General features: G+C 36.5%; 2 protein-coding genes across 4 annotated transcripts in view; both read right to left on the bottom strand.

Annotated features, from left to right (window-relative positions):
* Nucleotides 1-17,136, bottom strand: part of LOC134541615 (basic helix-loop-helix ARNT-like protein 1) — a 453,028-nt gene that overhangs the window by 211,918 nt on the left and 223,974 nt on the right. The window lies entirely within an intron of this gene.
* Nucleotides 1,987-14,814, bottom strand: LOC134541602 (uncharacterized). The gene is made up of 2 exons (XM_063385157.1): nucleotides 8,232-14,814; nucleotides 1,987-8,103 (listed from the first exon to the last, which is right to left on the bottom strand). Exon 2 carries the CDS (start codon nucleotides 3,403-3,405, stop codon nucleotides 2,110-2,112), a length of 1,296 nt encoding a protein of 431 aa, XP_063241227.1. The 5' UTR covers nucleotides 3,406-8,103; nucleotides 8,232-14,814; the 3' UTR covers nucleotides 1,987-2,109.

Below are 17,136 nucleotides of genomic sequence, written 5' to 3'. Positions count from 1 at the left end.
TAAAAGGTATAGGGTCTAAGGAGTTCAAAAAATGAATAGCCTAGAACCATCTACATGCAATCCCACATCAAGTGGTGATAGACCCATACAAAACATAACCTCTACTTACGATTGATGCAATTGTTGTTATTGGCGATAGAACATATTAATTAAATTAAAAATTTAAAAAAATGTATAGGGTCTAAGGAGTTCAAAAAATGAATAGCCTAGAACCATCTACATGCAATCCCACATCAAGTGGTGATAGACCCATACAAAACATAACCTCTACTTACGATTTGGATAACGGCGCAGCTCAATCGAGACACGATCACACTAAAGTACCTCATTCATATTGTATATATAGTCCCATACCGGTAAGCTTAGTCATTTTTTAATTATTGCACCTCACAATAAAATCATTCTCATTGTATTTTGCCATTTCCCGCTCGCTTCACTTGACATAGTTTTTTCCATTGCTAAGAGAAATCCTTTGGCATGGAGAAACGTTTCCATAACAGAAAATTTGTGTTTTTTGTTTTTATTGGTGAGAAAACACATTAATAAAATGGCGCAGTTAATTTTTCGCGGTTGCGGGTATGTTGCTGACGTGAAAAGTAGATAAAAACAATCCTTGATGCGGGTTGTATATAATGGTAAAATTTCAGCTCGATCGGTGCAGAACTTTTTGAGTTTTTGAAGCGTACACAAACCAACATAACATTTTTATAGATATAGATTATAATAGCAATATATAAGATATAAGCTATAAGATAAGAATTATTTAATTTTCAAATGTATTGTACGAAATGTATTTTTTAATGTAAACGTATTTTTATCAATAGAGTCGAAAGAATATACTTTCAAATTAAATAAAGTTTTTTATTCTTTCTTGAAATATATATATACATATTTGTGTAAATTATAGTCGTCAAGGCACAATGGTCGAGTAGAAGTCGGCCTCCGTAGCGCAGTCGACGGCTCACCGGGCTACGGTGCGGGGGCTCCGGGTTCGAATCCCGGGTAAGACATGGATGTAATTTGTGTTGTCTTAATAACTACCTTCAACCAACACTACCATTGCACAATGACTCGGGGTGACTTCAAACTACAACATTAAGGGGGGGAGATTGTTGGCACGCTGGTGACTGTCAAACCTTGCCGGTGTGCCATTAATCTTTTTAAAAAAAAAAAAAAAAAAAAAAAAAAAGTAGCCTGATGTGCTTGAATTTCGACAATATGGTACAGCATCGTCGAGCGTGGTCACAACTAAGTTGGGTGACCATGATATTTAGTTATAGAAACTTTTTTTTTCCGACTTTTCCGGTGGATTTTCCCAAACTTTTATTTCATATAAACACTCTTCTGTTAAGATGCAATGTTCTGTAAAAATTTCAATCCAAACCATCGTATAGGGTAACATGGTCTGAATCGGGTCAAAAAATGCAAAACACTGAATTAAGAACACCAAAATACAAAGTACTAAATAATTATGCTATCAGAAGAAAGATTGGTTAATTTAATACAGATTACACTAATAAAACAAATTTTGCTTCAAATATTTTCCAAGCAACGAGGTCATATATCAAACCCTGCAATTGACCCTATTCGCCCAAGGTTAATGGCGAATAGGGTCACTAAATAGGGCGAATCGGGTCAGCAACAAACACTAGAAAATAAATACAAAAACTGAAAAAAAATTATATAAAATAATATTTGTCTAATTTTACCTAAACATATTACTTTGGTTTGTGTTGAACTTGAGTTTTGACATAAAATTCTCAACATGACCATATTCCAAAAACCTGCTCTAGTTACCATTTTAAAAATTAAGCTAATTTCTATGGTATTAACACTATTAACCTACAACAGTAAAAAAAGACACAAAGAAACTGCATTGAAAATAAAAGTTACATTATAAACAAATTTTTTCAAGTAAATATAAAATGTAATAAAAATGCAAATTGCTACATTGTTGCAATGTTACTATGAAGAAAAATAGCCTATTGCAGATAAACAACCTAATTTACAAATAAAAGTACACTTGTAAATTAATACTGGTTATATTAAGAGTAACATGTTTATAAAAAGTTATAGTAAATAAAGTCTTACTTGTTTAACTTTGTTAGTTTATGTAAAACATCTGCCACAAACAAATGACTTTTTCCCTTCTGCTCCTACACAAAGTTCGTGATACCATTCTTTGCCTTTTTGACACTGTATCCAGTCTCCTTTGGCGATGGATCGTGGATCTGAATACTTTAGGTTACAGAAACAGCATGCAGTATCGTTTTCTTCATCTGCGGATTTACAGCTGCTGCGATGATAGTCATCGTCACTACGCCTGCCAATTTTTCTCTTAGTGCAAGTGTTATTCCATTGTTGTTTATTTTGGCCTGGTTTATTGTGTTCCACAGTCTCATTTCTGTTCTTACCTAACTTTCTAGACTTTGTTTCAACAATGAAGTCTGGGGAAGTAAGTAATTTAGCTGTTTGTTTTCTTGCTGTTCGTTTTCTTTTTTGCACTTTTTTCACTGGAGTAAGCAAGAGATCGTGAAAACTTGTTTTAGGTCTGCTAGGGCTAGGAAAGCAAACAGTACCAGGACTGTTTAAGGGTTCCAGGACTGCTCCAGAAGTACCTTGAACTAGATCCTCAGATCTAGGTACATGTGCAGGCACAGTTTCTGTTTGGGTTTTGACAGCTATTTCTTCAGGCATTGAAACTTGCTCGCAGGCAGAAGATGGAAGATATTCATGGTTTTGAACTGCATCTTTATTTAAAGGATAAATCCCTGTAGACGCGAAACCACTCTCAGCAATTCTAGACGTGGCTGCCTGTGACCATGCAATCCTGAAAATTCCTCCAAAGTTAAATTTGGTTATTTTCCTTTCCCCGCCATGCTGCTGAACAAATTTGTTGCACGTTTCATTGTAAAATGTTTTTAAAGGTTTAAAAAAAGACCTGTCCAAAGGCTGGAGTCTGTGAGTCGTGTGACTGGGCAGACAAATGATGCTGATCAAATTTTTTTCACAGAACTCCAAAGCTTGGATGGATTTGTGAGAAGAATGACCATCTAGAACTATCAAACATCGACCAGCAACCCTAAATTTCTGAAAATGATGCAACCATTTCACAAAAGCCTCCTCATTAATCCAACCACTTTCAGTCATGATTACTTCCGTGCCATTTGGGAAACCATCTTTATATTCCTTATGATATCGCTTTCCTTTAAAAATTACAAATGGGGGAATATAATTCCCCACTGCATTGGTACAAGCCACAACAGTAACGTTCTCGCCTCTTTCAACACATGTTTGGCTGACAACTGTTGGTGAACCCTTCTGTGCCAAAATTTTGCTGGCTGGTTTATTATTCAGGGGGAAACCAGACTCATCGCAATTATAAATTGCTGCCGGACTTGTCATTAGTTGTAATTTGTTAAGCTCATTTTCCAACAATTAAAAATATTCGTTAACTTCGACTTTGTTTAGACCTTCACAGCGAGAGAAAGAAAGAGCTTCTGGTTTACGCAGGCTAATGTCAGGGTGCCTTTCTAGAAATCCCGTCATAAAGTCTGGTCCTGCCATTTCACATTTTTTTGAAAATTTGTTTGGTATGTTATTTGCTTGAGCAAAAGAAAACGCGACTTTTCTTACATCTTTTCTTGTAACACCGAAACCACATTTAGAGAGTCGAACAATTCTGTCTTTTAATGCTAATTCCTGTTCGTGTGTAAAAGTTGTTTGTCCTCCTTTTTTTCTTAACTGCACTTTTACACCACGAGCATAACGCCGCTGAAGACACGAAAATGGCACGCCAAATGTCTTAGCTGCTGCGCGTTTACTAAGGTACCTGTTATTTACGGCTTCCATTGCTTCTCTCATATTTTCCTCACTCCACGTTTGCGTCGTTTTCCGCTTGTACTTGCCCATCTGTTAAAGAAAAAAAAATACCGCGTAAGTAAATCGCTCAATAAAAACCTTTTAAACAGATGACCCTTTTCGCCCTATGAACTCTGACCCGATTCACCCTAGTGACGCGAAAAATTCTAAATGTTAAGTTGGCTAAACTGACTGAAGCTAAAAACTAAACGGAAACATACAATTAATCGTTACTTTGTGTATTTGTTGCATGCATGACCCGCTGTGCTTAAATACTGATATTGGTTTTACTTTTCTGTGAAATAAAACTCACGAAAATAAGAAAACTGTTAAAAAGAGACACTCGTGAATTCTTACCTTTACAAAACTGCAGAAAATGGAAGAGCGAACGCACGGTAACGTTGCATACTCATTCACAGCAGCGTTTTAGTTACGCTCTTCAACACTAGATAGCAGCAGCGACCTCTCTCCGTTTCGTTTACGAGAAATGACGCCGAGAACAAGAATGACCCGATTCGGCCCCTGACCCGATTCAAACCATGTTACCCTACTTTCCGAGTTTTGCGGCCAAATACATACGGAAGCTAAATTTTTATATATATAGATGTATCGTTATCCTTCTCTGTTGCACGAATAAATAGCATACGCGCTCTCTTTCATTCAGCGGTCTCGTCGCACGCAGCTGTAATGTAGTGTCCTCTTCTATCGCACGGGATATTTGGCTCAGACATCTTTGTCACAAGTTTCCACACGCATAAAATTTTCACCTTTCAAAATTCGACAACCGTCATTCAGGCCAGACTTTTTACAGACAACCCTATATCATTGTATTCGCAATTAAATAGCGCTCATTTTGATATAAGATTTATTTATTAAACAGATTGGTGAAAATAACTATTATCGATTTACCTGTTTATACCTGCCAACACAGTAGTTACGCCAGGAAAAAAAATAGACAACCCAACGTTTGTATATTCTATAGGCTTCATACTTTCGGTTGGTATTAAATTTATTCGTTAAACTCATCAATGCAATATTTAATAAAAATACATTTTTCAATTTTTAATTAATCATGGTCTGGCCAGGAATTTTTTAAGACAACCCACTCGAGATATATTTTCTAATATAATAAATTTGATATAAAATATTTTTCATCCATTAAACAGATGGGTGAAGGTCGTTTCTAGTTCAAATCTTAGACAATATTCACACCTTTGGAAATACGTTACAAACATATAATTACACGTTCATAATACACAGTATCCTTACTAAACTCAAACTGTCCCGTTAGTTTTGTGGTAGAACGCGCGCTTGTTAACCTGAAGGGACGTGGCTGAAATATCGCCACGGGGAAATTTTTTAACTATAAGGTTTGTTTGTAGGAAGTATTAACATACTGATTTCAGTCGTTTAATAAATACTTTTATTGTATCACGTTCGGGTTATTTCTAAGAATTCTACGTTTAATTTGGTGTCCCAGTTTCGTATTATAATTTTATTTGCATGACAACACATGAATTTGGTCGTTACAGAGGTTAGATAGAAGTTTACACATCACTGGAGTGTACTGAAAGACTCGAGCACAATTTTTTTAATAAGGTTAGGCTTTGCTGTTAATTTAGTTGTTTGAACATGATTTAAAAAACCACATGGCATAATATTTGTAAATTGTATCTGCATTTTTTCTTCGGTCACTTAATTCTTATACATTTATATTTGTGCATTGGTGGTAAACCAGTAAGGCTTTCTGTTTGATAAAATATCTTTAACTCGCTAAAATAAAGCTCTGATGGGAACTACGATCTTGGAGACCTCTCTGGGTCGTTGTTCAGCGAGGTGACACGTTTACTCTCACCGAGTTCTCCCCATAGTGAGAGTACCTTGACTCAGCCTGGAAGAGCACCGCTGCCAGGTCAACGCTTTGTGCCCTAGCGGCCCGCGTCCATGAGTGTGACGGCTAAAAAACACGTAAAAAAAACTACCTACAAATAAATATTTGCATAAATCATCTTAATTCCAGTCGGCTGCTGGCAACTTCTAATTTTCAGTTCACGAAGGAAAACTACGTACAACCAACTCATGCAATAAGTACACGTATCATTACCAAAATACCATATTTCGTATGAAAATACTGTAAATAGCAATATAACTAACTGGGCACGAAGAAAAAATTAAATCCCACATATTTTCCGTACATTATATTTCTACTATGTACATATACCTGTGTTTCTCTCTTAACTCATTTTATGACAAGCCGTCTACAAGTAGAAAGAAAAAGAACAACAAAAGCAACAGAAACCATTTACTACGTGGTATTATTACGTTCCTATAATAATAGTTCCACGCCCTATAATTATGGTGGGCAAAACGTGTTTCTTACAAGGACAAATCAACCATTTACATAATTTAATACAAGCATTCTTAGATCGTCCGGTGCTATTCTTGTGACATATTAACACTGAGACACCGTTTACGCTCGTAAACCTATCACTCGACAACTGGAATGTAATAAAAAAATAAGCTTTGAACATTAAACTATTAAAAACCAGAATGGTCGTCTTATAGACGAGTGTAGGAATAATACAAGGCAGATAGTGTAAGATCAGTCTCAAAGAGATGCATAAAAGTTAGCGGACTAAGCCTTCGGAAAAAGGTCCTCTTTATAGCCACTTATAGCAATGTTGATTTTCTTCTTTTTCTCATAATTACTACTTATTATTAAATCTAGAACCGAAATTTTAGTACACTTTCCTTATTTTTGTTGTTCTCTCACAAATTTTTCCACCAGATAATGACTAAATGTATTATATGTGTGTAAAAACTGGCGTTGATCGTTTGTAATTATCACTTGCGCGTCGTTTTACACCCATTATAGTACATTACGTAAGTGTCTGTTGAATATTTTCGTTACAGAACAACAAATTTAACGGACGTATCGTATTAAAATTATAGCCCTTAAATAATAGTAATGACGAGAATAAAAAAACATTTTGTGTGAGACCGATCCTTAAGTACACCTTTATTTGCAATTTTCTTAGCTATTAGCAAGTAAAATCAAAACCTGCTATTGAAATGTTGTGTAGTAGACTCTATTATATAAAATGCTGACAAACTATATTTGATCAATATCACGTGCATCGACATATACTGCATTTTACTACACAGTATAATAAGATTTTTTTGCTTTAACCACTTGTCAAGAGAACGTTCATCTCGCAAGGACATGCACCGATGTTTAAAGAACGGGGCCTTCTAGATAAAAGAGAGCTCCGAAAAACCATGAGAAGTCTTACCAACTCGGTGCTCATAAATCTAGTACACTGTAAAAGGTTTTGTAAAATTACACATTCGGTTTTAGTGTATTTTTACACTTTTGTCGTGTGATTCGGAAAAACAAGAAGTGTGTGTATTTTTACTAATTTCTTGTATTTCTTGTGCAAACTTATTACTACATCGTGTAATTTTAAACCAAATGCAGCTTTCGTATTCTAAAAAAATTACGTATTGTAAAAATACACGGTTGCCATGTAAATTAACGATTCTTTTTAAAAAAATTTCCACCCATGTAATTATTACAGGACCCGTGAACTTCGCCAAGCGAGAACAGTTGATAGATACTAACTTTCTCGGGGTTTGGCTGGCCAAGTGCCGGCATGACGACTGCGAACACAGAGAACGTGTGGCGTAGTGGTGACACACTGAACTTGTATTACGGAAGCCCCGAGTTCCAGTTCCAGGTCCGGCCATCCTGATGTGTGTTTCCCGTGTCGGATTTCATGGTGGCTCCACACCAAAGGCTGTACGGCTTGTTTCTTCTACCGATTCCTGGGTTCGTGTAGTTCTGCATTCTGTGACGACCTCGCCTCAGACGAGAGGACAGGCCAATCACAGACAAAGTATCACCTCGCGTACAGTGGCGCAATGCTGGGACGATCCTGACTCCTGTCCTCGTGGCGTCCCGAAGTCTCATCAGACTGATGCTAGGATGGTATCTCACCTCGGGCCAAGACCGGTTCCTTTCCCAGCATCCTTGGTCTAAGTCGTGAGTCTTTATCTCCGAAGTCCTCTGTCGACGAGCCGTTAAACCTCGATGAAAAAAAATGTACAGTACATTTTGATTTCTTACATACGCGTCAGAACTGTGGGTACACGTAGAGGAACCAGAGAAGTCAATGGACATAGCTCCGAAAATGCTTCATATTATCGCCAAAGCAGCACGGGAAAGTAGTTGAAACTGGATCCCTGTTACATGTAACGCCATAATCGGCAAGGTGCAAAACTAGCCACGCGTGTGGTGCCTTGTAATATTTGCACACAATCGCCGATATTGAATTTCACATAACAGGGATTCAGTTTCTACATAGCTGAACATAGCAACGGCGCTCATTAAAATAAGCAAGTCACAAAAATGGAAAGAAAAAAAATCACTTTCGGTGATGATTACTTCAAAATGAATTTTATTTCTCAACATAATTCTCGCCAATACATGTGCACTCATCCCCATCGTTTTATCTGTGCCCCAATACCAGCTGCATATAATACTTCGGGTTGCTGTCTCAGCCACATCAGGGCACGCTGCTATCCTATCGTACAATAATCGAGCACCATCGCGATTTTGAAACATGCGTGCGAATACTGACACTCTTGGAAAGTACTTACTGCTACTCCAAGATCAGTCATATCAATTTCTGACTTTCTTAGTATCTTTTCCCCGTATCTAATAAATGCAAAACCCAACTCGCTCGCTGGAAGGCCAGTAACTTCCACCGCGTCGAAGTCTCGTTATCTGCGCCGGCAGACGTATCGTTCGAACAACTCGGATGTTGGCCAGCGGCCAGCGATACAGAGGTCGTGGGGTCAAGGTCGCGGCGTGCACACACTGCTCCGCGCGCAACACTAAACGTGTTCAGCGGCGAGCCTAGCCAGGGGTGTGTCTGTGTCAGTGAGGCGGGTGCGTCTAGCGTTGTATCGCCTCTAGGCGCAAAGCTGTAGATTGACACGCTGTCTTCTCGTTGTACATAAGGCAAATATGAGATTTGAGCGGTAAATAAGAAATGAAGATACAGATGTACTTTAAGTCCCTTGAGTGTTTTCAAGAATCTAGGCAGGATTTCATATGCCTAATTTTTTTTTCTGTTAACACACACTCTTCTACAAATGCAGTTTAACAACGAAATTGGGATACAGAACTACTCATCCGCCCTTAGCGTATTGTTATATGTCGTTCTTAAACAGACGCCATTCGGATATCTCTAGCAACTTTCAATTCGCGTGTATTTTTTCTTCTGATGCTCTGCACACCTTGTGTGTCCCCAGGTATAAGAGGGGCCCTTAAGGGGGTATTTTCCAAATTATTTTGCATGTATTTTTTTTTGTGTTTTCGCTGGTTGGTTAAACTGAGTCAATAACCAACCAACCGTTGATAGTTTACCAATGTATCAATCACTTCAATGAGTGTTATTGAATGGTTTTGAGAACCTTAAAAGTCAATTTTAATGTAAATCCTAGCAATAACTGAGATAATTCATTCTTGCAGTGTGTGTGTGTGTGTATATATATATATATATATATATATATATATATGAGTGTGTGTGTGTGTAATAAAAGCTTTGATTGCTTTATGAATAATATCCTAAAAATTAACAATTTGAGGTCAAAAGGCACATACGAACTTTTAATTCAAAACTGTATACCATACTATTCCATGATATATGAATTGTTAAATGATCAAACTATTTATAAACAATTATTCATCATTATATTAGTTCATTTAAACTCATGAGCAAAAACACGAATTTACAGAGGCATAATAACTTAAGATACAAACTCATTAAATTGCAAGCGGCAATCAACAAAATAATGTATCCATTGAACATCGGGACAATTTGTATCGTGTGTTGTCATTTAAGTATCTACATCAAACCCCTGCGCCCTTTAGTTTCCTCTCTGATATAATGGGGCTTTATTCTCTGACAGAGGCCCCTGGTGTCGGCCTCTGTGGCGCAGTCGGCACTGCACCAGGCTGAGCTGCGGGGGCTCGGGTTCGATTTTCGGGTAAGACATGCATTAATTTGCATTGTCCTAATCGTCTACTTGAAGCTTACCCATACACAAACATTTACAACAACTACAATTTCAAAACGACTCGTGAAGACATAGGAAAAATATACAAAATTGGGGGGGGGGGGGGGAGATGGTAGGCACACTGGTGACTGTCAAGCTTGCCAGATGCCACACATCATTAAAAAAAAAAAAACCTGTTGGTCAACATACAGACGCCAGGGGTTGGTTTCATGAATTTAAATCGCACCGAACGGTAATGTTGTATATGAAATAAATAAAATACTTTTAAAAAATTGGTATTGCTTTATTTTTTGACGTGAATTCGATTAAAGTCTTACTTGACGGTCGGGTGGCCACGCCAGAAAAATTGCGACGCCAAACCGCGACAAACTCGGCCCATCGTTCACAGCCACTGGCTCAACTGACTCCATATAAACATTAGAATCATCAGAGAGCATATCCACGTCCGTTACCAAATAATAATCTACATTCTCCTTCGCTTCTCGCGAGGTGGACGGTTGGGGCTCGCTCGAGTGCAAATTTCGCGCCTCGTTCGAGGGCTTGTTTTACCCCACTGCCTCATTTCTCCCGGCTACTTTCTGCCTCACTTGATACCTACGACACTTCTCTGCACTTTTTATTGCTTCTGTTACGGCGATTTCGCTTGTTTTCTTTCTTTTCTCCGACATAACCGTTTTCACGTAGGCATTTTGCAATTAATGACTCCAAAACTAAAGTTAGTAACTTTATAGTTATTCCGCTCAACTAGCACCACTCATTGCTCACAAACGAGAACATTAATGTTTAAATCGCGCCAATCGGTCTATTACTTTCGGAGTTACAACTCTCACTGACTTCAATTCAACGCTCCCCACCATAGTTATTTATGTCATCAGTGCAAATGTTAACCGGGTGAGTCACACGTAACGACCACGAGCAAAGTTTTCTCTGATAACATATAGGCCCTATTTACTTCAACTCTGTAGCTTTCATAGTTTACGAGTTTAAAGCGGTGTCGAATCCTCAGCCGAAGTGACATCCAACCCGAGATTCATGTCAAAAAGGTGGTCGTGATCGCTGGTGCATCACTCTCACATTGCGAGGGTCTCGTTCCATCCCAGCACCCGCGGTAAGACTCACATGTAAGATACGTTCTTTGAATGGTTCTTGCAATGGAGCAGATTGACATTAAATGTTTCTTTGGACATACGACATTGTGTGCAATGTACTGCATGTCTTATGAAACCTCAATAAAAAACAAGAAAGTTGAGTGTGCCAACACGCACAACACAAAGCCAAAGTCAGCAGATGTCAAAAGTTAAAAGCATAGACAGCACAGAAAATTCCGTAAAATTAACTAGCAAAAATATTAAAACACAGGCGGATACAACGACGAGACAACAAAGAACGGTAAATAGAGATTAAAAAAGACCTTGGACAGACAGACGATCCCAACGGCGATAGTAAACAGCTAAAGTGAACAAAACTACAGCGCTGCCAACTTCCAGGCACACCCGTCAGTAATTATATTTTGCATACAATAAAACAAGAGCAAAACAAACGCTATTAATTTTACGGCAAATACTAGACTGTACAGAAAAAAATTAACACTCGCACCTATACATTTGCAAACTGATATATTCAGTTAAATAAATTTAAAATAACACATGTTCAGAAAAAAAATGTTTTGTAAAACCTAAAACAAGTTTTAGGAATATTTTTATCATGAGTTTTTTTAAATGTTTAACTTATCATAATAAACACAATAGTGTTAATTTGTCTCTGTTGATTTAATAAATATAGTTCAGTAACTGGACGTCCAAACTACTAATAATTACGGAAAATTCGTGTAGTGCATGGAAGCACTGACATTACGACTAAAGACAGACGCGCAAGCGAACACTATGACAAAAGAGATATCCTGGACACCACAACTACGACAGCGCAGTAGGATAACAAATGTACGAGCACCGAGTCGGCACCACATGGTTCGGACCCACTATAATCTTGGAGGTGCCGTCTCCTTACGCTTCTGTGCATAGATGTAGGACGTCAAACCAATCAAAACAAATCAAAGTTTGTGACAGAACATTAGCACAAGTAACTATGCATCACAGCGGTGAAATCGGATCTATCACTTATAGCAATCAAAAAGTAAGCAAAAAAAATAGTTGTGTGTAAAGTCGGTTTACGGACGATAGTTTAACGTGACAACGACATAACAAAACATTGATGATTGCATACTTTTATGAATAAAATTGAATCATTTTTATTGAATTATCACTATTTTGTATGGATACAAAGAATGAGTGAAATGAAATCTACAATTTAATTGATAAATTTACTTTTATTTGCACTCATTAATTCAAATACGTAGAGATTATTTTAACTATAACTTTTATACATGTTTGCTATTTAACTTCTTCCAATGTGTTATTCTGTTAAGGATAGTACGATGATAGGAAAAGTAGGAAACGAATGGGAGTGTTTCAAGTTTAATGTGCCTCGAAAAAGTCAAATCGATGGTTGTTCCAATCAAGTGGAAGAGAGATGATGCGGCGCAAGCGTACAATGAGCGTAACGGGACACAGCGTAACGGGACAATGTGCGTTACGGGACCCTTTTTCGTGCGTGCAGCCGGCGTTAATCGATTTATTAGACGTTGTCACGTCAAAAAGTAAAATTTACAGATTACAATTGCGCAAAATTTGTTATTCTGTACGTTCTTCAAATCAACTTTGAAATTGGGAAGATTGATTTGAAACAATTTCATAGACATATGCTCTGGATATCATGGAAAACATCAAGAATGGCCAGCAAACACGGAAATATCAGTTGATGTAACGTTAACAATTTAACATTTGACAAGAGCTCATTAAATTTTAACGCTAACAAGGGTTTCCTGGCTTATCTCTTTCATTCGATCACGCAAAACAGAATAAAAGTGATCGATTTTAGTTCCCGCCAGTTCAGACACCGCGCTTTATGATCAAACATCGAGGCGTGGAAAAACTGTCCACCCACCCACTATTCATCCACTGATTGGTATGCAATGATAGGTGACTAGTTTTCTTAGCTGGATGCCACATCCGGGTGGATTAAGCCCGCCAACATTAAGTTGTTTTTAACTTGCTGTACAGATTTACATCGTTTCATTCTGTGCCTCGACAAAACATAGGACCTACCTAGTTTTGGACAATAGTTGGAGTGAACATTCATGGCTTAAAGCCAGTGCGGTACTATGGGAGGGGATATCTCCCTCCCTTCTCCCCCCAAATTGCCCCGTAATCTACTCCAGGCCGCATTGAGCTTTCACGTCGGTTGATTCTATTATTTTACAATTTTTAGTGCTACTTCAATGTAAGTATTTTTTTTTAAACTTTAGTACCTTACTCTTAAAAACAAAATAAAAGATAATTTTGATAATGACTTTTTAAACGGGTCGTACATCCTTCACGTTATCGCCCGCGTCAGAAGCGAGAAACCAGACCGAGAGTCAACGAAACCTCCCAAAACAACCGAAACAGAACAGGCGTAAGTGACAGTACGGGATCCCTGGTCTGTGTTGGAAGCTTCTAGGTCTTCAAGATCGTTTCTCCCAGGGGCGTACAGAGGTGGTCGAGCAGGCGACCGTGCCCGAACATAGGCGAAACCATTGAATATATATAACTTATAGAAGTCGCGAGGGGATAGGATTTATTATTCCAATTTTCGGATCCAAAACTGAGGTAGTTGTTAGCTCCGCCGCTAGACAGCTCTTCTTTCCACAAGAGGGTACTCGTAGTTACCAGCTTCCACGCCAGAGCGCTGTAGCGTCGCTTTTTTCAAGGTCGTGCGCGTAATTCTCTGTTTCACTCTATCGAGAGGCGGTGCCTTTTGTTGAAATCCGAGCGCTTAGATACCGGCGGGCGCAACTGAATTGGAGGAGTACGGCCACCGAAAAAAAAAAAAAAAGTGCGGTTAAAAGATGCCAACATCAAAAATTAAGTTTTAATAATAAGAAAACTACAGAAATTTCTTAAAGCGTATCAGATTGGAATGTACAGTATAGTGTACATTCCCACTGACATTCGTAGTTCAGAATTTATAAAATGTTGTGTTAACGGAGTGGCGCATTGAGTAAAATGGCAAAACATAATTTGGAATAATTCTTGACAACGTTGAATGATTTTGGTAGCTATGAAACAACTATGGCTGCGATGACTGTTCAAACACGTGCACGTGTTGTTATTAGTAACTGAAACTAATGGTATGATGTCATACTTTGTGGCTATGCAGTTTATAATTTTTTTAACATAAGATGAAGCATTTTTACATAATTTTTTGGTTGTTTCGTAATTCAAAATAAATAATCTTAAACGTTATATGGTGAATATTCCCAGTAGCGAATGACCACAAAAAAAATCAATTTTGCCAACATAGATCTGAAAAGTTAACGATTTACTATGTTAAGTTGCTTATAAATAACGCACATTTCCCGGATCTCCAAAGAAAATAAGAGTGTTTGTTATAGCATTGAGTTCCCACTCTTTTTAATTTCCTTGCTTTGAGGTTAGATACACAAGTTAAGCCCGGGCTACATTCGCAATAGCAAGCAAACAGCACAGAAGTTCAACATACACTATTAGATATGAGCTGCCACATTGGCAAATAGCACGCGCACAGAAAAATAGCACAGGATCGGCGCACAGAAAGTTCATTAACTTTTAACTTTTAGGTTATTTTCTGTGCGCGACCATGGTGGTAGCCAATCAGCAAACAGTTTAAGTACTACTCGAGTGGGCTTATAAAAGAACAATTGTCACGAAAGTATTGGTGCTCTTGACTTGAGTAGTTTGTTATTGTTTTCAAACACGCGATAACATAAAAATGGAAGGCACATTTGATAGCTTTTTGATAGCTGTAATAGAAAGTAAAAATATTTTGTATGACAGGGGATCCGCAGGATACAAAAATGAAGAAGCTAAATTAAATGCTTGGAAGTCTGTGTCTGAATGTGTTAAAGAAGCCGGATTTGAAATAAACAGTGATATATATTTTTGAATGCTCATTGTGTTTTGTACGTAAACTTTGAAATATTTAAAATATTTCTGGGTTTAACGAAAACCGTACCACAATAACAACACACGAATCTAAACAAACGTCACGTATGCCAACTTCAGTGACCAAAATTGTGAACGGGAGTTTTACATTTAAAAAACTTTTTTGAATGCTTCCGGTATTATTTTGTGTTGTGTTGTGCGTGAATGTAGCATCAAGCTCTGTGCTATCTCTGTGCGTGTGTGCTATCTGTGTGCTGTTTGCGTGCTATTGCGAATGTATCCCGGCCTTTATGCTCGTAAAAACGATGCGCAAGTATTTTGAATACAAATATATTTTCTTTTAATAACCGAAAGGTAAATATTATTTCCATGAAATATAATACAATTCTTTAAACACAGACAACATATAAGAGCTATTTTTTGTTTATTATTCCACTTGGCGTGATAAATATTATATTTTAAAAACTGTTTGTGGATTTTTAATATAAAATAAATATTTATTTATGACATCAATTTAAGTTGTTCAAAAAATTCACTTTGGTATGAATTAAACCAAATTCATGTTATCCAGGGCACAAAATTAGAAACTACCAAAAAAGATTATTTACATTGCTGTTTTGTGTAAATCTGTGCACGGACTTAGTAAGTGACATATTTATAATTCCTCATTTTAGCAACCCATTTTAACCATTTTAAACCATTAATTAGCAGGAAACATGTATGAATAATCTATTTAAATTTGCATTTGAACAGTGAATATTATTTTGCAATAATAAATATTTTTATCATCGTATATTACTGATGAAAAGTTTGTATTTCCATCTAATCAGAAGTATTATGACACAGTTAATTAAATTGCTTTACAAGTTTTTATTCACACGAAAATCATTAAAAATTGGTTGGGAAGTTATACAAATATACAAAAACAAATCATTATACATACAATTTTATTATCTTAGTGGATTAAAATTAATAGTGTCCCAGTGACTACTGCGAAGAAAAAAGTCTTGCGAAAGGTTTCCTCGTAATTGAAATTCGTCAAAAAAAACTATCTCTCATTTTTGGTGATATTTCTGACAAGTGTGGTACGATGAAATTTGAGACTGGCAAATGAATGTTGTGAAGCAATAAACAAAATATCACATTCGTGAACTACAAATGCATAATTGTTTTTATTTTATAATAAAAGTGTATCTAATAACCCGTGGCTTTGCTCACGTAATTTCCGGGCATTGCTGATATTCTACCATTTTAAGAAAATATGTATTAATTTCAAAGATTTTTGAAGAATTATACACAAAGAACTGTCAAGTATAGAATATATTTAATAAATAAAAATATTTTTACGACTTATTTTTAATTGGTTTAGCGTAAGTCTATTTTAACTTTTATTTAAAATTAAGTACCTACCTTATTTTCTATCTCCCGGTTTAGTGACTTTGAGAATATATTTTTCCTTGATGAAATCTTAACTCTTTTCCATCTGACGAAGAAGCCAATTAAAAAATAAACTAAGACTCGCGCACTCATTGTATGTTAAGACTGCCATCGTTTTAAATTACTGTAATTTTTTTAGTTATAGTCGTGCTTAGTATAATAACATAATATGCCTTATTACGCATACATTTCAGTATTCATGAAACCAATGCATTTTTATTTGAAATGTAGAGCAGTTACCAAATTTCTTATCTCGCATATTGATCTTTTGGTATGGCTAGTATTACTTAAACTAAATTTTTGAATTTTCACTGATGCACTGTTTTCCCTTTTCTATGTGATTTAGAAAATATAGCAATATACGTAAACCAATTAAACCAAAATCATCCTGAATTTTTATTACCGAAAAAAGTTAATTACAAAAAATTTAATGTGCGTATTTTAATATTGAATTTATATATATTTTGCCAATACTGATTTAGTGGGTTACATTTTTTTTTATTTTAAAAAATAATATTTACCCCTTGTACTACTTAATAGATAACGTTGAATAAGAGAAGGTTGTTTAAGGTATGTTGATTTTCCTTGCCAATATCTAAAAGTAAATTTGTACAAACGCGAAATATAGTTTAAATAAGTATTTTACTTTTAAAATAAAACCATATTTTGAACGTAACACTGACTATTGGCCCAATACAAAGTTTTAATAGCTAATTTTCACTTCACTCGTGTA

The sequence above is a fragment of the Bacillus rossius genome, chromosome 1, assembly GCF_032445375.1.
Source record: "Bacillus rossius redtenbacheri isolate Brsri chromosome 1, Brsri_v3, whole genome shotgun sequence".
In the NCBI taxonomy this organism is placed as follows: Eukaryota; Metazoa; Arthropoda; class Insecta; order Phasmatodea; family Bacillidae; genus Bacillus; species Bacillus rossius.
This window is presented reverse-complemented; position numbering and strand designations above follow the sequence as displayed.

What these genes read in the sequence shown, in the direction of transcription:
- LOC134541602 (XM_063385157.1), bottom strand. Translation starts at nt 3,405, where the DNA reads ATGACAAGTCCGGCAGCAATTTATAATTGCGATGAGTCTGGTTTCCCC.